The sequence below is a fragment of the Sus scrofa genome, chromosome 3 (assembly GCF_054392235.1).
Source record: "Sus scrofa isolate SSC_HxYL_T2T_F1_AM1 chromosome 3, Sscrofa_HxYL_maternal_Yorkshire_Landrace_v2.0, whole genome shotgun sequence".
Lineage (NCBI taxonomy): Eukaryota > Metazoa > Chordata > Mammalia > Artiodactyla > Suidae > Sus > Sus scrofa.
Window position 1 is genome coordinate 20,419,683 of NC_139385.1, and position 23,017 is coordinate 20,442,699.

The 23,017-nt window shown below is 47.7% G+C and overlaps 1 protein-coding gene across 1 annotated transcript in view; it reads right to left on the minus strand.

The window, feature by feature from the left end:
* Positions 1–29: 29 nt before the first annotated feature.
* Positions 30–23,017, minus strand: part of HS3ST4 (heparan sulfate-glucosamine 3-sulfotransferase 4) — a 507,434-nt gene continuing 484,446 nt past the window's right edge. Inside the window, exon 2 of the mRNA XM_003124532.6 lies at positions 30–2,066. Within this exon, the coding sequence (XP_003124580.3) occupies positions 1,430–2,066 (637 nt within the window). The 3' untranslated portion in view covers positions 30–1,429. The remainder of the gene's footprint in view (positions 2,067–23,017) is intronic.

Below are 23,017 nucleotides of genomic sequence, written 5' to 3' on the forward strand. Positions count from 1 at the left end.
AAGACAAACACACCATCAGAGCCCATAAATCAGGTTGCATTAAGCTTTATAACAACACAGGTTTCATTTAGCGGGAGAAATGACAGTTTAATAACAGCCGAACAGATTCCGCTCCCCCCCACTCATACATATTTCCAATTTTGCAAGAACAGTTCCTGGTTTTGGAGATCTGTGAAGAGTGCTTTATGTCAAATGCGGCATTTTAATCAAATCCAACTAATGGGAAGGGACATTGTATTCAAGAGCCCTTGATGGGGGTGTCCGCAGACAGCCCTAACCCTCCCCCACCCCCACTCCCTGGCTCTCACAAATGGAGTCAGCCCTCCGGGTACCACCCTGACGCGTGCCATCTCTGAATCGAGCAAATGAAGCATGAGGTGACCATGTGGGGGTGTTGGGGGGCGGCAAATAGATGGTGACGGCTCTCTTGTGGGTTGTGCCGCTCAAGGTCATGCCAACATGACAAAGACATGCCAACGTTGGGGTCCTTCCCCCCCTGGGGACCCTAAAGGACAGAGCCTATCCTGATAGCACATCTCAGAAGCATGGGGCTTGCTGAGGATCTGCAGGCACAGAGACCTCCCACCAAGAGGATGGGCTTTCACTCCCAGAGCCCGCTTGGATGTGCACCAGCCTCGGGGCTCTGGACGCAGCGGCAACTGCACTGCTCTGAGAGCAGCCCCGTGAGCCTGCGTCTAAGGAGGGCGTGGGCTAAGCTTTTGCACAACCCAGGATGCGCATGAAGAGGGAGACCCGAGCCCCCCTCGGAGGGCTCTTAGAAGGCTTCCAGGGGTGTCAGCTTTTGCGGGGAGGGGAAGGAACACGCATGCCTCTGCCTTCGCAAGGTGAGGAGGGAGGAAGTCAAAGGGTTGTGGGATGAGAGCTGGAAGGACAAGGCTAGAGACACCTTGGAGGGAGGACCTTGCTCCCTAGGAGTCCTGGAGCACTCAGCCACAGTTAGTATTCTGGTGAGATGCCGAAGCAGAGGTTGATAGAGCAGGAGCCTTTGACGGAGACGGGGCTAGAACTTGGGCTTCCCAAATGAGACTGAGAGCTCCATGCCAAAAGCAGAGCTTTTGTCCTTTTATGATCATGGAAACCAACCTTCACGGCCCTGTCTCTGACCCTGGCTGCTAGCTGTCCCATCTTCAGACTCAGTTGACCCACGGAAGATGAGAATGAGCCGTGGATTCTGGTGGCCATCTGGTCAACCAGATGCCTGGTACCCACCCACCCCGCCCACCAGGAGCACACCGTGGGCTCTGCCCCTCTGCCTGAGCCAATAGCGTTGGAAGCAATCCTGATGGGACCAAAGGAGGAGATTTACTTGGCACCACAGCAGGGCTGAGGCTGCAGACCCTGGGGGAGCCAGGATTCAGGTAAGGAGCCTCCAGAGCGATTCCCCAGCCTTCCCTCCCCAGCTCCAGCCTCATTTGTCACTCTCTTCCTGTTCCCACTGGAAATCTTGACCCGTCATTTGGTAAAACATCATGTTGAAGGGTTTGTAGAATTTCCGCAGTCTGTGGATCACATCTGGGTCAATGCGAGGATGAGTCCGACCTTTGCTCTTGCCCAAACACCTTGGGGCACCGCTGTCTTCTGGCTTCTTGAGGCAAGGGAACCCCTTGGTTTTATTGAAATAGAAATGTTTCTCAGTCACCACACGCTTGAGGCCCAGAAAATCCTGTACTTTGGCCATTTCCCCGGCAGGGTCCACTATGAGTCGCTCACCGCTGACAAAGAGGATCTGAGAGAGGGGAAAGTACTGGAGCCAGTTTTCCAGATGCAGCGCATAGATGCCTATTCGAATGGCGCTCCAGGAGGCATCGATCAGCCCGAGGGTCCGGTTTTTGAAGGCAAGCACCTCGAAGGTGGGGATCTCAGGTTTCTTCGACAGCGTCTGGGTGTAGTCAGAGATGGCCCTGGTCACGGGGTTTCTCACCACCACGATCAGTTTGATGTCCTTGGCCATGGAGTGGATGCGCTTGGGGGCTTCGTTTGTCACAAAGTAACTCGGCGTCTTCTCCATGGTTAACTGCCCCTCCACCGTCTTAGGCATCACATTTCTGGAAGAGGGAGGAAAAGGAAAGACAGCCATCATTCCTCTCCAGCAGGCATGTAACTTTTTTTGCACAAAATGTATGCTATCAGGAGCCACGTGGGGAGCTCCCACATGAAATTCACATACACTAGGAAGCTCTTTTTGACTCTGTGTTGCACTATAGCTCCGAGTACCGTAGTTTCAGAAAAGGTAGCCTAAGGCTTAGGCATTCATTCTTGGGAACTTTACACACCTGAGTTTACCTGTTACGCTGAACCCAGATAGACTCTCTCTCTCTTTTTTTTTTTTGTCTTTTTGCCTTTTCTAGGGCTGCTCCCAAGGCATATGGAGGTTCCCAGGCTAGGGGTCGAATCGGAGCTGTAGCCACCGGCCTACGCCAGAGCCACAGCAACGCGGGATCCAAGCTGCGTCTGCGACCTACACCACAGCTCATGGCAACGCTGGATCCTTAACCCACTGAGCAAGGCCAGGCATCGAACCCACAACCTCCTGGTTCCTAGTCGGATTCGTTAACCACTGCGCCACGACGGGAACTCCTGAACCCAGATAGACTCAATTTCTCTATGTATTAGTTTTATAATCTCTGAAATGATGATAATGAGAACACCTACTTTGTATGGCTGTAAAAGGATTAAGGAAAAGAATGCTTTTCAAGCATTTGGCACAGAGGCTGGCATGTGTAAGAGCTTAATAAGTCAAGGATATGATTTAAAAATTTAAAAGAAAAATTTTTTTAGGGCTCCGCCCACGGCATATGGAGGTTCCCAGGCTAGGGGTCCAACTGGAGCTGTAGCCTCTGGCCTGTGCCACAGCCACAGCAACACCAGATCCAAGCTGCATCTGTGACCTACACCACAGCTCACAGCAATGCAGGATCCTTAACCCACTGAGTGAGGCCAGGGATCGAACCTGCTTCCTCATGGATGCTAGTCAGATTCGTTTCTGCTGAGCCACGATGGAAACTCCAAGGATATGATTGTTGCAGTGACTTTCCAGCAGTGTTTGAGCGCAACAAGACCTCAAAAATGATTTAGCCCAGGAGTTTCCATCATGGAGGAGTGGAAACGAATCTGTCTAGGAACCATGAGGTTTCGGGTTTGATCCCTGGCCTTGCTCAGTGGGTTAAGGATCTGGTGTTGCCATGAGCTGTGGTATGGGTGCCAGATGTAGCTTGGATGTGGCATTGCTGTGGTGTAGGCTGGCAATTACAGCTCCAATTAGACCCCTAGACTGGGAACCTCCATATGCTGCGGATGCAGCCCTAAAAAGACAAAAAAACCCCACAAAAAACAAAAAAAACATCTAGCCCAGGAGTTGCCCAACTATGAATTGCCTCCTGTTTTTGAATGAGCCACAGCTAAGAATAATTTTTAATCTTCAAAAGATTGGGGGGAAATACCTGAAATAATAATACCAACATTTTGTGATGCATGAAAATTACATGTGATTCAAATTTCAACGCTTATAAATAAACTTTCATTGGAACACCGTCACATTCCTTCCTTTTTGTCCTGTCCTGTGGTTGCTTTTGCATCTACAGCAGAGCTGAAGAGCTGCCAGAGACAGCATAAAGTTGAACACATAAAGTTGAACATATTTCCTATCTGGCTCTTTAAGACAAACCTTTGCTGACCCCTGACCTTGTCCAGAGGCATCTTTATGTGAAAGAGGAAACTGAAGCCCAGAGCTAGGGCATTAGTCAGGCTTTGTGACCTCTGTATGTTGAATCACCTTCCTAAGCCTTATTATCCTCCTGGGTAACATCCTAAAACTTACCTCAAGTTCTGCTGAGACAGCAAGGACATACCGCGTGACAGCATCTAGCATAGAACTGGTTTTATATGGGAGTTCCCATCGTGGCGCAGTGGAAACGAATGCTACTAGGAACCACGTGGTTGTGGGTTTGATCCCTGGCCTGGCTCAGTGGGTTAAGGATCCGGCATTGCTGTGAGCTGTGGTGTAGGTCACAGACATGGCTGGATCTGGTGTAGCTGTGGCTGTGGTGTAGGCCAGCAGCTGTGGCTCCGATTCAACCCCGAGCCTAGGAACTTCCATATGCCGTGGGTGTGGTCCTAAAAAGCCAAAAAAAAAAAAAAAATGGTTTTATACATGGGATTTCTTCATTCTTGACTCCCCAGGTGGCCCAGCAAGCCAGTGATGGATCCCACCCCAGGCCCCATGTCTCTTGGTTTCCTTCCCAAGGTTGCTTCTCCAAACCCACCCATCCAGCCGTGTTCACCTCCCCAGTGACCTGGGTTTATTGGGGAGCTCCAAGATATCAAAGGAGTTTTGAGGCTTCCTACTCACACCCAATGTGGCAGGTCTATCAGCGAGAAAATGAATCTCGGGATCCTATTATACAGTCAATTTGCTGTAGGGATATGTAGTCCAAAGTTAATTGGCATCAACCTGTTCCCTACCTGTCCGTGCAGCAGGCCATCTGCCACCACGTGCTCCATTAAGCCAACGCCCTCTCGAGCCTCGCGCCAAAGTGGTACATGGAGAATTACACAAGACCTCTTTGTTATGATGACATGCTTTTAAATGTCTCCGCTAATAAAACTTAATACAGACGAAGATCCCTTGGCTTCCCCTACCATAATTAAATTTATTTACTATCGTGTGTTCGGAGAAAGAATGACTTTTCTTTTATCTCTAATTCACATGCTCTGTCAATAATTAATTGCTACTGGGTTTTGAGCTTTCTCGGCAAGCACTTTTATTAGGCAAGAGGAATTTGCCTGGTGGAGAAATTCACATTGAGTTCGACGCTGTTAGTGGCTAACGGGTGGGCTGTGTGTAGTTTTCAGATCAAAGCAACAGCTTTGGCCATGAGTAAATGTGCTCATCCTGAACTGACATCGCCTCTCCAGAATTTTTTTTTTTTTTTTAACCGATGCATGTTTTTAAACATTTAATTTGATTTTTTATGAGTGTATGAGTTGATGTACGGTGTTGTGTCAATTTCGGCTGCACAGCAGTAGTGAGCCAGTCATACACATATGTGTTGTATGTATACATATATATGTTGCATGTATATATAATATATATCATACCCAATATATAATATACACAAGAATACAATACACAAGACAGAATATGTGTATTTTATGTATACACTTATATACATATATAATGTGTATGTATATATATGTATATGCATATTCTCTTTCTTATTCTATCTTCCATCATGGTCTATCCCAAGAGATTGGATATAATTTCTGGGCTGTACAGTAGGACCTCGTGGCTTATCCACTCTAAATGTAACAATCTGCATCTACCAACCCCAAACTTAATTTTATTTATTTATTTTTGTCTTTTTTTTTTTTTTTTTGCTATTTCTTTGGGCCGCTCCCACAGCATATGGAGGTTCCCAGGCTAGGGGTCGAATTGGAGCTGTAGCCTCCAGCCTATGCCAGAGCCACAGCAACTCGGGATCCGAGCTGCATCTGCAACCGACACCATAGCTCACGGCAACGCCGGATCGTCAACCCACTGAGCAAGGGCAGGGACCGAACCCGCAACCTCATGGTTCCTAGTCGGATTCGTTAACCACTGTGCCACGACGGGAACTCCCCCAAATTTAATTTTAAAGGCCTTCATGTTTGTGGGCCCATTTGGCTTGCCTCAAATTTAATTGTGTCATTTGGGGGGGTGGCAGGGCTAAGGAACACAGTTTGGGGGAGTCAACCTGATTCAAGAACTCTAACCAGGAGTTCCTGTCATGGCACAGTGGAAACGAATCCAACTAGGAACCATGAGGTTTCAGGTTCAATCCCTGGCTTCACTCAGTGGGTTAAGGATCTGGTCTTGCTGTGGCTGTGGCATAGGCTGGCAGCTAGCTCCAACTGGACCCCTAGCCTGGGAAGTTACATATGCCATGGGTGCAGCCCTAAAAAAAAAAAAGACAAAAAAAAAAAAAAAAAAAAAGAGCTCTGGAGTTCCCATTGTGGTGCAGTGGAATTGAATTCGACTAGGAACCACGAGGTTGCAGGTTCGATCCCTGGCCTCACTCAGTGGGTTAAGGATCCGGTGTTGCCGTGAACTGTGGTGTAGGTCACAGATGAGGCCTGGATCTGGTGTTGCTGTGGCTGCGGTATGGGCTGGCAGCCGTAGCTCTGATTGGACCCCTAGCCTGGGAACCTCCGTATGCCATGGGTGCAGCCCTCAAAAGACAAAAGACAGAAAAAAAAAAAGCTCTGACTATCCAGGCAGGTCACTTTGATGGTGTTACTTAACCCACTCCGAACCTCTATTTTCTCATCTAAAAAAAAAAAATAGTTTAATAAGATTCCCTCTCTTATAGGGTTGTAGTGATAATTGCATGTGATACTGCAGGTAAATCACTCCCAATAGTGTCCAATTAATGCTGGAATTTAAAAAACTTACACCAGATGAGCAAGAGCAATGGGCACAGCAATTCTCAGAGGAGTGCAAGGAGAAAATATTTACATTTGACCAAATGGAAAAGCTGAGAAATGTGGGAACGAAGGAACCGATCTAAGGGGAGAAAAAAAGTATATTCTGATTCGAGCCCATAGTATCAACTCTAATTCCGAATCTGGAGGCTGGCGATCAACAGGGGAGCTGTTATTAGTTGAGCTGGAGTTGAAGGAACATCCAGATACCCTGTTTTTATCTCAATTGGAGAGAGAGATTTTTCTGATTTCCTTATGGAACTCGCGCATAGTATAAAAATATTAAATAAATGTTGATGCAAAGAAGTACTGAAGACAGATATTTTCACATGGCCTTTTCCAGATTTCCACCCCTCAGATGTGTTTTTGCTCCTTTATTTTTTTTGCCTTTTTCCCTCGCACAGGAGCAGCTGCAGGGTTTTTCTTCTCATTCTGTCTCTGTCATTCACTTCTTAGACTTCAGTGTTTGTTTTCACATTGACCCCCTTCAAATTCAACTCTTTCGCTTCAGCAAATTGCTACAGCCTGTCAAGCTCTTTGTGAATCTCGAGTCTCTTTTTTTTTTTTTTTTGCTTTTTAGGGCCACACCCACTGCACATGGAGGTTCCCAGGCTAGGGGTCGAATCTGAGCTCCAGCTGCTGGCCACAGCCACAGCCACAGCAACGGGGGTTCCGAGCTGCATCTGCGACCTACACCGCAGCTCACAGCATCGCCGGATCCTTAACCCACTGAGCGAGGCCAAGGATCAAACCTGAGTCCTAATGGATGCGAGTCAGATTTGATTCCGCTGAGCCACAATGTGAACTCCTGTGAATCTTGAGTCTTATCGGAAGCATCTGGGAGAAATGGTACCCAGCCTATAAGCCCGTGTGTATAGGGGAGTAAGTGCGTGCCTAGCTCAGTGCTTTGTGCAAAAGGGAATGGGGGGGGGGGCTGGAGAAGGTCCTGGAGAAGGGAGAGGGGGGCAGAGGAGCCCAAATGTCTTTGATCATTATGGGACAGATGGATTACGCCATGTACTTCAGCAGAGTTCCTGCATTTGAGGCACATGCGGTAAAATCATTTCCTTGTGCCAAGATACAACTGTTGTGGCGTGAGATACATAGGATTTTTGCCAGTAAGAAGCTATTCAGTAGCTGCTCAAAATCAACCAAGGAGCAGCTGTTCCTCCTTCCCCAAACTGATTCTGAATCAGGTACACTCATTCATTCCTTCATTCCATAAGTGCTCACTTCCATAAATAGAAATATAATAGTGACCCAAACAGACAAGGAGGCGCTGACCCCACAGAGCTTCCGCTCCAACTACGACGTCAGATAAAAGGAGACCTCTTTGTAGCATCACATAAATAATCAACAGAGCAGGTATTGGACTTCCTGATGTGGCTCAGTGGTTAACGAACCCGACTAGTATCCATGAGGACGTGGGTTCGATCCCTGGCCTCGTTCAGTGGGTTAAGGATCCAGTGTTGCCGTGAGCTGTGGTGTAGGTGGCAGACATGGCTCTGGCATAGGTCAGCAGCTACAGCTCCAATTTGACCCCTAGCCTGAGAACCTCCATATGGCATGGGTGCTGCCCTAAAAAGACAAAAAATAAATAATAAATAAATAAATAAAAATCAACAGAGCGGGTATCATCACGCATCCACTTTGCAGAGAAGGAAACAGACTTAGAACATAAAGACATTTTTTTTTCCAAGTCTCACTGAGTGACTATGTCTGGTTCCTAAGCTCACTGGCCAAGCAAACACCTGACAGCCATTCCTGGCACGTAACAGGTGTTCAATAAATATCCGCCGAACAAATGGATGAATAAGCCATTGATCGCCTGTCCTTAGCTGAGGCTTTTTTTGGGATAGGTTTTCTTATCCTCATCTGCCCATTTCTCAGCTCTTATCCCCTCATTGGTCTCCCCACCTGGGCCCTGATCCAGCAGCTATTTCTCTTATTTTCATCCACGCCCAGGGCAGGTGGAAGTTCCAGGCTGGGAATCGAACCCACCACCACCATAGTGACCTAAGTTGCTGCCGCTGCAGCAGCTATTTCTATGTTTCCTAGTCTCCTTCTTCCTGAAACACTAGAGAAGGCAGCTCTCACATATGTGTAAAACCAACCTCTCCCCAACTGGGCTTTGGATGTTACCTCCTTCTACCTTTTCTGGAAATTTCCACCCCCAATTCTCCTTCTTTCTCCTGGTTTTAAGTAAGTTGTTTCTGACCGGGCCTGACACTTCACATGCCTGTGTTCTCCTGTCTTCGTGTGCTTGAGGAATGGACTGGAGACCAGCCATCCTGAAGGGGCGGGAGCAAAGCTAAAAAAGTGAGAAAAGAAGGTAAGCAGATGGGGAGGGAAGGACATCGGGATTCTCAGGGTCCAGGGGAAAGACACGGAATTTTATTCCCTCTGTGATGAGAAGCCATTGAAGAACATTCACAGGAGAACATAAGATCTGCCGTTTAAAATATATCTATCCAGGACTTCCCACCGTGGCTCAGTGGAAATGAATCTGACTAGCATCCGTGAGGATGCAAGTTCGATCCCTGGCCTTGCTCAGTGGGTTAAGGATCTGGCATTGCCGTGAGCTGTGATATAGGTTGCAGACACGGCTCGGATCTGGAGTTGCTGGGGCTGTGGTGTAGCCCGCCACTACAGCTCCGATTTGACCCCTAGCCTGGGAACCTCCATATGCCGCAAGTGCAGCCCTAAAAAGAAAAAAAAAAAAAAGAGTGTCAGAAATGACTCCAAGATTGTTGACCTGAGCTCATGTTTCAGCCTAGTGCAGTTGATGGATGTGGAGAACATGGGGAAAGAAGCCGGTTTCAAGGGACAATACCAAGTCTGACGTTTTGATCAGACTTAGGAGACACTCCAGCTGGGGAGTGGAGGAGTCCTCTGGACACAGGATTCCGAAAGGCAAGGGGGAGCCCCGGTGGAGGTGGCCTTTTATTTTTTTTAATCTTTTTGCTATTTCTTGGGCTGCTCCCGCAGCACATGGAGGTTCCCAGGCTAGGGGTCCAATCGGAGCTGTAGGCACTGGCCTACACCATAGCCACAGCAACGTGGGATCCGAGCCGTGTCTGCAACCTACACCACAGCTCACGGCAACGCCGGATCCTCCACCCACTGAGCGAGGCCAGGGATCGAACCCACAACCTCATGGTCCCTAGTCGGATGCATGAGCCACTGAGACACGACGGGAACTCCGAGGTGGCCATTTATAACGTGTTCATAAGCCACCTGCAGAATGTAGGGAGAAGGAAAGTCAGATTCTCTTTACCTTCACCAGGAGAAGATGGGTACCTGACCTTTGCCTATTTGGGGAGTTCTCCTGAATAGGAAAGGTGTTTATTGATTTATTTATTTTTTAAATTTTTATTTTATATATATATATATATATATATACACACTTTTATTTCCCCAATACATTTTTTTTTCTACTGTACACACGGTGACCCAGTCACACATACATGTATACATTCTTTTTTCTCCCATTATCAGGCTCCATCATAAGTGACTAGACATAGTTCCCAGGGCTACACAGCAGGATCTCATTGCCAATCCATCCCCAAACCAATAGTCTGCATCTATTAACCCTAAGCTCCCCATCCATCCCACTCTCTCCTCCTCCCCCTTGGCAACCACAATCTATTTTTTAATTTATTTACTTTTTTGGCTTTATTATACGGCCGCACCCACAGCATATGGAAGTTCCCAGGCTAGGGGTCGATATGGGGCTGCAGCTGCTGGCCTGCACCACAGCCACAGCAACTCGGGATCCTAGCCATGTCTGCAACCTACCCCATAGCTCATAGCAACATCAGATCCTTAATCCACTGAGCGGGGACAGGGATAGAACCTGCATCCTCATGGATACCAGCCTGGTTTGTTACCATTGAGCTGCAACTATAACTCCCTAGGAAGGGTGTTTAGATGCCAGCATGCAAAAAATCTTTTAAAATTCCATTACAAAGATTTTCATTAACTCCTTTGAATTCCTGGGGTCTTTGGTAACTTCCTGTATGGCAGAGCTTAGAATAATGTCATAACATGGCTTGTTTCCCTGCCTTCGGTGACTAGTCTTGAAAACGGGGAAGGAACCTACGGGAACCTCCTGGGCACAGAAGCCTTTCTGTGTCGCCCTTTTCCTGTGTGTAGGAAATTGGCTTCATGCAGTCTCTTTGACCTTCTCTGAGTTCCAAAGGGCAGTTGCTAATCAGGCAAGGGAAGGCAGAAAAAAAAAAAAAAAAAAAAGTCATGCGGCCTTGGGGCAGGGTCCTGATTCCCTAAAGAATTTTCATAACCATATCTTTGACTTCTTCTGCAGGGACTAAAGCCCCCATTCAGGTGGAGGTGGTATATTCACGCTGAGGGTAAGATTCCTGGAGCCCCGCCCCATCGCGTCACCACCAACCAATCAGAAGAAAGTCACACACCCTGCAGCCCTCGCCCCAAATTTTGCTTATAAAAACTTCTCCCCACAAACCATTGAGGAGTTCCAAGGTTTTTGAGCGCAAGGCACCCATCTCCTTGCTTGGCTCTGCAATAAACCTTTCTGTGCTCACAACTCCGGCGTTTCTGTGTGGCCTCACTGTGTGTAGGTCGCACAAACTTTGCTCAGTCTCAGTTTCTCCAAGCCAAGGGCAAAGTTTTATTCACCTTTGTATCCCCAGTGCCTGATGTAGTACCTGCCACCTGGCAGGTGCCCCATAACGATGTGTGGTTGTTGATTGAATAAATGAATGACAGGCCAATGAAACATGATCCCTGGGGGTCAGGAAGACTGGGGCAGTTTGGAGGACACGACTCCTCTAAGCAGGTTTTCCCTGCGCCGGGTTCAGCATTTCTGAGTTCCTTACCATCCTTCCTTGTCTGAAAGACCCTGCAGTGCAGCGTGGACCATATGGTGAGAAAACACTGCATCTGGGCTTGGAACAGCTCGTTAACAGTATCTGGGGTGCTCAGAGCAGCCGTGACATTGGCGTCAACACACAGTCCTGAAGCGAGAATCATTCCGCAAGATCACACAGCTGGTCTCACAGCCCCAAATGTTTATGAGACACCATCCAACTCGCTCACCCTCCCCCACTTTCGCTCCCCTGGCGGTGGCTCCAGGCTAAGCCCCAGCCCCCTCGGAATGCAGGTCAATCACCACAGCAACAACATATTGCAGCCATCCTACCATCGTTATCATACATTCACCCAGTGCTTACTCAGTGCTGTTCGGCCGCTGAGAGTTCAAATTCTGATACCAGATCAACGTCTCCAAGCGCTTTCAGACACTGGGCTCTATAGCTTGCGGGTTAAGAGGAGAGACAGGAATTTGGATCCACTGATCATATAGCTAAGCAGGACGACAACCCTCTCTCCCAAATCATCTTTTTTTTTTTTTTGTATTTTTTCTTCAACACTTTTTTTATTTTATGATTTTAATTTTTTCCATTATAGTTGATTTACTATGTTCTGTCAATTTCTACCATACAGTAAAGTGACCGGTCGTATGTATACATATATATGTTTATATATTCTTTTTCTCACATTATCCTCCATCATGTTCCATCACAATTGGCTAGATATAGTCCCCCCCGAATCCTCTGCTTTAGCTTCTCCCTGAAGTACCTGGATAGCAATATCTGATGCACACTTCCTGAGTTGTTTTACAGATGCTAAAACTCCCACCAAATGGAAGAAATTAATTACTTGATGATGGGGAGCACCTAGCCCCCAGGCTTAATAGCGCATAAAGATGGATAATATTAACCCCTGTGACGTCACCCGGTTACCTCACCATCAGTCAATCAGAATCGTGCACGAGCTGATGGTACCCTGCAACTCCCTTCCCTCACCTGGCTTTTAAAAATGCCTTCCTGAAACCCAGCAAGGAGTTTGGGCTTGTTGAGCACTAGCTACCTGGATTCCTTGCTTGGCACCTGCAATAAACGCTGCACTTTTCTTCACTGCACCTCAGTGTGGGTAGATTGGCTTCATTGCTCGTGGGACAGCAGACCCTTATTTGGTTCAGTATTAGCTCTGTGACTCTGGACAAATTACTAACCCAAGTAGTTGGCGTCCCAGTCGCATCATCTGGAAAATGGGCGTCATACTAATTACCATTTCAAGGCGATTATATGAGGGTTACATGAGTTAATGTCTAAAAGAATGCCTCACATATTGTAGGTTAACTATGAAATTTTTTTTTTTTTTTTTTTTTTTTTTTTTTTTTTTAGGGCCACGCTCTTCGAATAAGGACATTTTCAGGCTAAGGGTCAAATCAGAGCTGCAGCTGCCAGCCTTTGCCGCAGCCTCAGAAACACCAAATCTGAGCCACAGCTGCAATCTCGAAACACCAGAGCCTTAACCCAATGAGCAAGGCCAGGGATTGAACCTGCATCCTCATGGATGCTAGTCGGGTTCTTAACCCATTGAGCCACAACAGGAACTCTAGTTGTGAATTTTTAAAACAACTTTCTTAAAGAGGTACGACTGGGAGTTCCCTGGTGGTCTAGTGGTTAGGATTTGGCACTCTCACTGCTGGGGCTGAGGTTCAAACCCTGGCCTGAGAACTGAGATCCCACATCAAGCTGCTGTACCCTGAAGGGGGAGAAAAAAGGTACGACTATTCTCCCTACTTTTTTTTTTTTTTTTTTTGGACTTTTCCATATGTACCTGCAGCATATGGAAGCTCCCAAGCTAAGGGTCAAATCAGAGCTGAAGCTGCCAGCCTACACCACAGCCACAACAATGCAGGATCTGAGCCTCAACTGCAGCCTACACCACAGCTCATGGCAATGACAGATCCCCAACCCACTGATCAAGGCCAGGGATCAAACCTACATCCTCATGGATACTAGTGGTTCTCTACCACTGAGCTATGATGGGACCTCCTCTCCCCACTTTAGAGGTCAAGAAACTGAGGCTCAGTGGAATAGATTCATTAGTCCAAAGTCAGAAGAGGTGGAACTGAAATTCAATCTCAGGTCTGCCCTGCCCCTTAGCTCAAGCTCTTAGTCGCTGCCTGACAATGCTTAACCAAAGCACAGAGGCTCAGCAAGGTTGCCTAAGTAGCTCAAGTTCACTCTGCGGGTAGGTGTCAAAACTAAATCAGAAAATGAGACTCATTGCGTTTGTCGTAAAGATGGGCTGTCACTGACTAACCCCTGGGAGCTATAGAAACCTGGGCCAGAATCCCCAGAAATTCTGGCCGGATCAAGCTCCATCATTCACTGTGATCTCTCTCTCTCTCTCCCCAGCCTCCTCAGTGGAAGCAAATGGACACGATCAGAACGCCGAGAAGAGGGCAACATTAGATAGAAAGAGCCTGTGATCTCTGGGAGGGTCAGCAGCTGAGCTTGCCTTTGGCTGGCCTGAATCAGAGGTACGCGGGCACCTCACATTTTCCCAAATGCATTTTCCAGTGGAATAAACGGTGCCTACATGAGCAATGGTTTCTGAGCCCTGCTGATAAACCGTAACCCAGGGGAACGGTGATTAGAGCCAGGGCACAGGGGAGGGCTGTTTCCTCTGCATTGAGGAAAGAATCTCAGAAATGCAACTGGTCACCTGCCACTTGCCAAGCACTGAGCGAGGCAATTTCACCTCTTATTCCAGCTGAACCTCACGCTTGCGAGTATTCACTGCGCCCATTAGAGAGATGTGGAAACTGAGCGTCAAAGAGATAATGCGCCCTGCTCAGGACCACGAAACTAGAGACTTTTCAGTCCCATTCTGTTGGAAAGTTTATTATCCTATCCTATTCTATTCCATTCCATTCTAGACTATTCTAGACTTTTCTAGTCTAGTCTAGTCTATTTTCTCTTTTTAGGGCTGCTTCAGCAGCATATGGAGGTTCCCAGGTAGGGGTCCAATCACAGCTGCAGCTGCCAGTCTACACCACAGCCACAGCAAGACCAGATCTGAGCTGCATCCACAACCTACACCATAGCTCGTGGCAATGCCAGATCCTTAACCCACGGAGCGAGGCCAGGGATCGAGCCTGTGTCCTCAGAGATACTAGTCAGATTCGTTTCCGCTGAGCCACGATGGGCATTCCCTGTTGGAAAGTTGATGGTGATTTTCAAATCCAAACTTATCAATCCTGGAATCCCTGGAGGCGAAAAGTCAAACCCTTTGGAAAGTATGTTTCTTATGTGAAGACCCCAGAAAAGCATCTGCCAGGGCCTTAGGGAAAAGGGCTAAATTGAAGCGGAGACAAAAGGCATCCTGCGTTAAAGCTCTAACTTAAGACCTAACCTGGAGGAGGTCCCTCCATGGCACAGTGGGTTAAGAATTTGACTGCAGCGTCAAGGGTTCGATCCCCAATGGGGTGCAGTGTGTTAAACGCATTCAGTGTTGCCATGGCTGCAGCTTAGATCCAAATTGATGGCCCAGGAACTTCCATATGCCATGGGGGTATCTCTACAAAGAAAAATAAATAAATAGATTAAGTGAAGAGCAAGATCTTGCCCTGAAGAAGCGTGCATCTTTCTGAAACAGTAGTATACTCTGAGAAGTCTACCTTGTTTCAGGATTCACAGGGGCTCCATGAGTTTCTGGCAGGAAATCACTGGGAGGCGTTACTTGCTGAGGTCAACTTGATTCGACTTGATTCCAGGGTCTATAATCACCTCCTTTATTTTTTTTAATTTAATTAATTTATTTATTTACGTCTTTTTTTTTTTGCCATTTCTAGGGCCGCTCCCGCGGCATATGGAGGTTCCCAGGCTAGGGGTCCAATCGGAGCTGTAGCCGCCAGCCCACACCAGAGCCACAGCCACACAGGATCCGAGCCGCGTCTGCAACCTACACCACAGCTCATGGCAAGGCCAGATCCTTAACCCACTGAGCCAGGCCAGGGATCGAACCCGCAACCTCATGGTTCCTAGTCGGATTCGTTAACCACTGCGCCACGATGGGAACAAGCTTGTCAGTGGGAGCTCATCCTGACAAAGGTGAGTGGCTCGGTGTTTCACTTCGGGGTTCTCTCTGTGAACCACGACGGGCTTTGAACCACCCACTTCCTGGGTTTGATGCTCAGTTTCATCATCTGTTGAAAAGGAATAATAACCTCCACTCAAGCACAAGAAAAGGCATCCGGCATCCCAGCCCGGAGCACGTATTGGTAAAAGACGACCCCTCCTTCACCCCCGCACCACCCCCCGCCCTGCCCCCGTCTTGCTATGGCTGCTAGTGTAACACAGCACATGGTAGGTGCAAACAAATGGATTCATTGAGTGAGTAAAAGAAACGACTACCCTTGCTTAAATTCTGAATCTACACGCCTCTTGCTGGTTACCTCATGTACCCGCTGCTCTGTAAATATTGATGACCTTGGAGTTCCTGTTGTGGCTCAGTGGTGGACGGGCCTGACTAGCATCCTTGAGGATGCGGGTTCGATCCCTGACATTGCTCAGTGGGTTAAGGATCCGGCATTGCCGTGGGTTGTGGTGTAGGTCCCAGACGTGGCTCAGATCCGGCGTTGCTGTGACTGTGGCAGTAGTCTGGTGGCTGCAGCTCCATTTGGACCCCTAGCCTGGAACCTCCATGTGCCTCGGGTGTAGCCCTAAAAAGACAAAAAAAAAAAAAAATTGATGACCTTGATTGACAGAAACCCACCTCTCCAAGGGGTGTTGATACAACCCACTCTGAGAGCACTAGACAGCTTTTCTTTGGCACATAGATTCCAGCGAATTCCTAGAAATCTCTCCTCTCTTTTTTTGGTCTTTTTTAGGGCTGCACCCACAGCCTATGGAGGTTCCCAGGCTAGGGGTCGAATCCGAGCTGCAGGTGCCAGCCTGCCCACAGCTGGTGGCAAGGTCGGATCCTTAGCCCACTGAGCCAGGCCTGGGATCGAACCTGCGTCCTCATGGATGCTAGTCAGATTTGTTTCCTTTGAGCTCCGACGGCAACTCCGAGAAATCTCTCCTCGCCTCCCTGGGTTACCCAAGCATTTGATCATTGCTGGGCAGAGCATGGGCCACTTTAGGGGGCCCACACCTCAAACCGCACAAATCGTAGGCTTGCCTTTCTTTTTCCCTGTCTTCTCTGACTTTTCCCAGTGCGACACCCCGGCTTTAGCATCAACAGACCACCATATGCCGAAGCCGCCTTGTTCGTATGGTTTGATTTAGAAAGCACATATGGACAGAAAGCAACGATGCAGTTGACGATGAATTTGTGATGGAGTCATTACCACTGAATCTACATTTTTGAGAGTGGCCATGTGTGTATGAAATTTTCATTGATGTGGTCCATACCCAATGCTTGGTATTGATTTCATCTATACCCGATGCTTGGTATCTCGAAGGCTGGAAAGGTCCCTTGCAATAATTCTCAGGTTGCAGTAAGTCACAGGTTGGGAAGCAGGGCTCTAAAATCTGACCCATTGCCTGCCCACAACCTCCATCAGCGCCTTCTGACCCACCACTTCCCCTTCAATCTTTCCTCTTTTGTTATTGGAATGCCTCACCCCAGAGGTTCTAAAACAAGATGCTCCCTGGTTGGAGTTCCCTTCATGGCTCAGTGGTTAGCGACTCCAACGAGGATCCATGAGGATGTGGGTTCGATCCCTGGCCTGGCTCAGTGGGTGAAGGATCTGGTGTAGATGTGGCTGTGGCTGTGGTGGAGGCTGGCACCTACAGCTCTGATCTGACCCCTAGCCTGGGAACTTCCAGATGCTGCGGGTGCGGTCCTAAAAAGAAAAAAAAAAGATGTTCCCTGGTTTTGAATGAATGAGCTTATGGCTCACTTCACCTGCCCCTGACTGGAGATTCCCCCTGGAGTTTATTGTTTCGATACTTTATTCATACGCATTCAAAGGGCGCCCCACTGCAGAACCTCAAGCACCCATATCTATTAGCTGTTTTACTGTATTTTCTTTTCTCCGGCTCCACGTTTCAAAGGGCAGGTGCCACAATGAAATGATGAAGGAGGTGTCAGCGTGTCTGCACCAGCACCTCGTGTTCATGATTTAATGGCTGGTGACAGGAGCCAGCTCCTCTTGGGAAGGCTTTATTCCAGGTCTCTCCAGCCCGCCCTGCACTCTTGGCTGTGTCAGTGCATCACTGCCTCGGGAGCCTGCCAGCCCTGCTTCCTTCTCACCTGCCTCCTGCAGCTGAACCAAGCCCTACTTCCTCTTGCCGAGTCTGCCTCCTTCACCTGTATGTGTGTCTTAGCCCGACAGCCTCTAACTGTGGGGTCCCATCCTGGCTCTGCTATTGTTCATCTAAAGAACTTTGGGAAAGCTAATTTTTTTTAAATTAATTATAATTGATTTACAATGTCCTGTTAATTTCTGCTATACAGCAAAGTGATCCAGGAGGCATACTTATTTTTTTGTTTGTTTGTTTGTGATTTTTTGTTTCTTTGTTTATTTTTTTAGAGCTGCGCTTGTGGTATATGAAGGTTCCCAGGCTAGGGGTCAAATGGGAGCCACAGCTGCCAGCCTACGGTACAGCCACAGCAACGCGGGATCCGAGCTGTGACTGTGACCTACATACACCACAGCCCACAGCAACCCGGATCCTTAACCCACTGAGCAAGGCCAGGGATCGAACCTGTACTCTCATGGATACTAGTCAGGTTCACCCTCGCTGAGTCACAATGGGAACTCCAGGTATGCTTTTACATACATTCTTTTTTTCTGTACTGTCCTCCATCAAGGGATTGGATATAGTTCCCTGTGCTATACAGCAGGACCTCAATGCTTATCTATACCAAATGCAGACGTTTGCACCTGCTAACCCCAAACTCCCAAGTCCATCCCACTCCCTCCCCCTGGGCAACAACAAGTCTGTTCTTCCGGTCCATGAGTTTGTTTCTCTTTTGTAGACAGGTTCATTTATGGTGTATGTTATATCTGGTATTTGTCATTCTCTTTCTGACTTTTATTTAAACCACCTCAAATCTTAGTTTCCTCATACAGTGGGGATCACCAGCAAGACCAATCTCGGAGCATGTTTTATGAAGATTAAAGGGCTGGTGCTTAGGATGGGGCTGTAGACTGTTGGTCCCCTCCCACCCAAATTCATATATTAAATCATAACACCTGATGGGATGGGATTAGGGGGTGTGGTCTTTGAGAGGGGCTTAGGTCATGAGGGTGAAGCTCTCATGAACAGGATTAGTGCCTTATAAAAGATACCCCGGGAAGTTCCCTTCCTTCTTCTGCCACATGAGGATATAGAAAAATTGCCTTTTAAAACCTGCCAGGCAGGTTATCATCCGATGGTGACCCGCCAGCTCACTGATCTTGGAATTCTCAGCCTCTAGAACTGTGGGAACTAAATGTTTGTTGTTTAAGCCACTCAGTCTATGGTATTTTTGTTCTAGCAGCCTGAACAAATTACAACTTAGCACAGTGCCTGGAAGGAATTAACTGCTCAGTACACATGTTAATTATTTGCTATTATATATGAAGGCTGTTTATTCATTGTGCATTCATCTTAGAAGCGTGCACTGATGATGAGGTCATTTCAAGTTTACCTCATGTGCATCCTTAAAGCAAACTTGGCTTTTGTACATAATTTGTATGGGTTTCTTCCTTGTGATCCAAGGAGGCTGACCAGCTAGACAGATAAGGCTCAGTCAAAGCACTCAGTGTTTTATTGGTGGAAGGAGTTGCTCTGGTCAACTGATGCCTGGCCATGGAAACGTGTTGAATAAGTCGGTCAAGATGGGAAGCATCCGTCTACGGGAAGGACAGGTGTGAATGGTGTAGGAAGAACAATGTTTTGTCAGACTGACAGGTGCCAGCTCTAGTGTTGAAGAAACTTGTTCTTGCTGCTGAGAGAATGTAGCCCAGAAGCCCCCCTTTGGGGCTACATTTGGTCACAATGGCAGGACAGCCTCTCTTACACTGTGTCCGGGTAAGAGCCTTCCACGTTTGCCCTTGAGATTTTTTCCTTCATAAAGTTGCATTCCCAAACCAACAGCTCCAGCTCCCATGGTGTAAAGCAGCATCATAAATTCATTAGTGCTTCCTACTGTGCCTGTACTTAGATCCGACTCTCACAGCTTGGGGCGCACGAAATACTCAACAGATTTTCAAACCCATCAATCTGATCATATAACAGATGGAGACATGACAGTTAGAGAGGAAAGAAGAACAGTGCACACCTAGAAAGATATCCACAAACACACACACACTCTGCTCCAAAGACTGAAGTTCTTATATTATCAGATATTCCCCTAGAGGGTATCTCTCTCCATCTCTTTTTCACACACACACACACACACACACCCTCTGCTCTTCCCATAACTGACTCCTTCTCATTATTCAGGTCTCAAACATCACCCACTCACAGCACAATCCTCATCCTCAGGCACCATCTAAATCACTCTCCTTCTCACCTCTCTCCTTCTCTTTGTTCATTTCCTAAGGCTTATCATTTTCCGACATTATCTTGTTTATGTGTGCATTTTCTTGTGTGTTGTCTGTCCTGAAGAGGCAAGCTCCCAAGAAGGAAGACAGTTTGGCACTTCTGTATCCTGCTGAGTCCCTGGCACCCCACATGGTGCCTAAGATTGAGACATAGGTCTCAATCAATATTTGCCCAAGGATGGAAGATATAAAGGAAGGGAAGAAAAGAAAAGGCATGATTGGAGACAAGAGAAGGAGGAATAAAGGAAAGGAGGAAGGTGGAAGGAAAGAATGAAGGATGGAAGGAAGGATGGAAGGGAGGATGGAAGGGAGGGTGGAAGGACGGATGGAAGGACGGATGGAAGGGAGGATGGAAGGATGGATGGAAGGACGGATGGAAGGACGGATGGAAGGGAGGATGGAAGGACGGGTGGAAGGACAGATGGAAGGACGGGTGGAAGGACAGATGGAAGGACGGATGGAAGGACGGATGGAAGGACGGATGGAAGGGAGGATGGAAGGATGGATGGAAGGACGGATGGAAGGGAGGATGGAAGGACGGGTGGAAGGACAGATGGAAGGACGGATGGAAGGGAGGATGGAAGGATGGATGGAAGGACGGATGGAAGGACGGATGGAAGGGAGGATGGAAGGATGGATGGAAGGACGGATGGAAGGACGGATGGAAGGGAGGATGGAAGGATGGATGGAAGGACGGGTGGAAGGGAGGATGGAAGGACGGGTGGAAGGGAGGATGGAAGGACGGGTGGAAGGGAGGATGGAAGGACGGGTGGAAGGACAGATGGAAGGACGGATGGAAGGGAGGATGGAAGAATGGATGGAAGGACGGATGGAAGGACGGATGGAAGGGAGGATGGAAGGATGGATGGAAGGACGGGTGGAAGGGAGGATGGAAGGATGGATGGAAGGACGGGTGGAAGGACGGATGGAAGGACGGGTGGAAGGGAGGATGGAAGGACGGTGGAAGGGAGGAAGGAAGGGAGGGAGGAAAAAAAAGATGGAAATATAAGAAAATGTGCCCAAATTGAGGCATAGAATTACACCCAATAGCTTTCCTAACACACCTCCTATTGAGGATTGAGAAGTAAAGACTGACTTATACATAAAGCCCACTTAGTAACTCCACCTAAACTTTAACTATTGTTATTGTCATTATTACTGTCATAAAATTCATCTGCTTAAACCCACTTAATAATACCTCATTTTTTTTTTTTTTGTCTTTTTGTCTTCTTGCCTTTTCTAGGGCTGCTCTCGCAGCACATGGAGGTTCCCAGGCTAGGGGTCTAAACAGAGCTGGAGCCGCCGGCCTACACCACAGCCACAGCAACGCGGGATCTGAGCCGCATCTGCGACCCACACCACAGCTCACGGCAACGCCGGACCCTTCACCCACTGAGCAAGGCCATGGATCGAACCTGCAACCTCATGGTTCCTAGTGGGACTCGTTAACCACTGAGCCACACCGGGAACTCCTTAATAATATCTCATTCTATTAAAAAAAAATCTTACCTTCTTTTAAGGATTTACATGGATCTGTGTGATGTGTCCTCTAAACTCAATCCCATTTCGTCCAGGTCCCAGCAACACTGGCCTACTTTCTGTCCCCACCCACTCCAAATCTCTTCCCTCCTGGAGTTGCTTTTCCCTCATCCTGCAATGGTCTTGCTCCAGATCTCGGAGGGCTGGCTTTTTCCATCCTTCAGGTCTGATGGTCAATGACTGGCTTTGGGCTATTAGGAAAGCCACTAGCCACATGGAGCTATTAACATTTACATTCATTCAAATTAAATTGAATTAAAGATTCAGTTTCTCAGTGCCAGGAGCCACACTTTGAGGGCTCAATAACTACAAGTGGCCAATGGCTACTGCGGTGGAGATGCAGATCTAATCTGGTCCATTATTGTATCATGTATATTCCATTATCTTATCATGTTCTATTGGATAGCACTGGCCTGGTCCATCAGCTATGATTTTTGTGACATCTGTATGCCACTTAAAATTCATCTTTCAGGAGTTTCCTGGTGGTTCAGCTGGTTAAGGATCCAGCATTGTCCCTGCTGTGGCTCTGGTCATTGCTATAGCTTGGATTTGATCCCTGGCGTGGGAACCTCCACACACCGTGGGTGCAGCCAAAAAAAACAAAAAAAACACAAAAAAGTCATCTCTCAGAGGCTTTCTCTGATCATTCTACCAAAACGCATGCCACTCTTCATCCCATTTTTCTGCTTTCTCTTCCTCTTCACCCTTGGCGGCACTGATTAAGATTTGGAATTATGGAGTTCCCGTCGTGGCGCAGTGGTTAACGAATCCGACTAGGAACCATGAGGTTGCGGGTTCCGTCCCTGCGCTTGCTCAGTGGGTTAACGATCCGGCGTTGCCATGAGCTGTGGTGTAGGTTGCAGACGCGGCTCGGATCCTGCATTGCTGTGGCTCTGGCGTAGGCTGGTGGCTACAGCTCCGATTGGACCCCTAGCCTGGGAACCTCCATATGCCGCAGGAGCGGCCCAAGAAATAGCAACAACAACAACAACAAAAAGACAAAAAAAAAAAAAAAGATTTGGAATTATCCATCTGGTTTTACTTACTGGAATTATCTGCTTTCACTTATCAAATTCTGATGGCCATTCTACTTGGAAGTGAACTCTACAATGGCAGAACTTTGTCTTATTCACCAGGTTTTAAATCTATCTCTAATAGAGCATGGTACTTAATAAATGACAATGGGTAAATGAATGACTCCCCCTGGAGGTTCACATTCACATTTTTACACACATATACACACTCCTTTCATACATGCATATAGCAGGACAAAGGAAGAGATGTAAGTTCTAAGCTGGAGAGAAGGTAGACAAGGCGGAATGCTAAGAGTTCCCGCTGTGGCTCAGTGGGTTAAGAATCCAACTAGTATCCATGAGGAGGCAAGGTGTGATCCCTGGCCTCGCTCAGTGGGTTAAGGATCTGGTGTTGCTGCAAGCTGCCGTGTAAGTCTTGGATGCGGCTCAGATCTGGCGTTGCTGTGGCTCTTCGACCCCTAGCCTGGGAACTTCCATATGCTGCAGGTGTAGCCCTGGGAAAAAAAAAAAAAGGCTGAGAGCTGATTCTTACTCTTGCCCAGCCCAGCCCAACCCACTTCACAGAGACGCTACACATTTATTATTATTA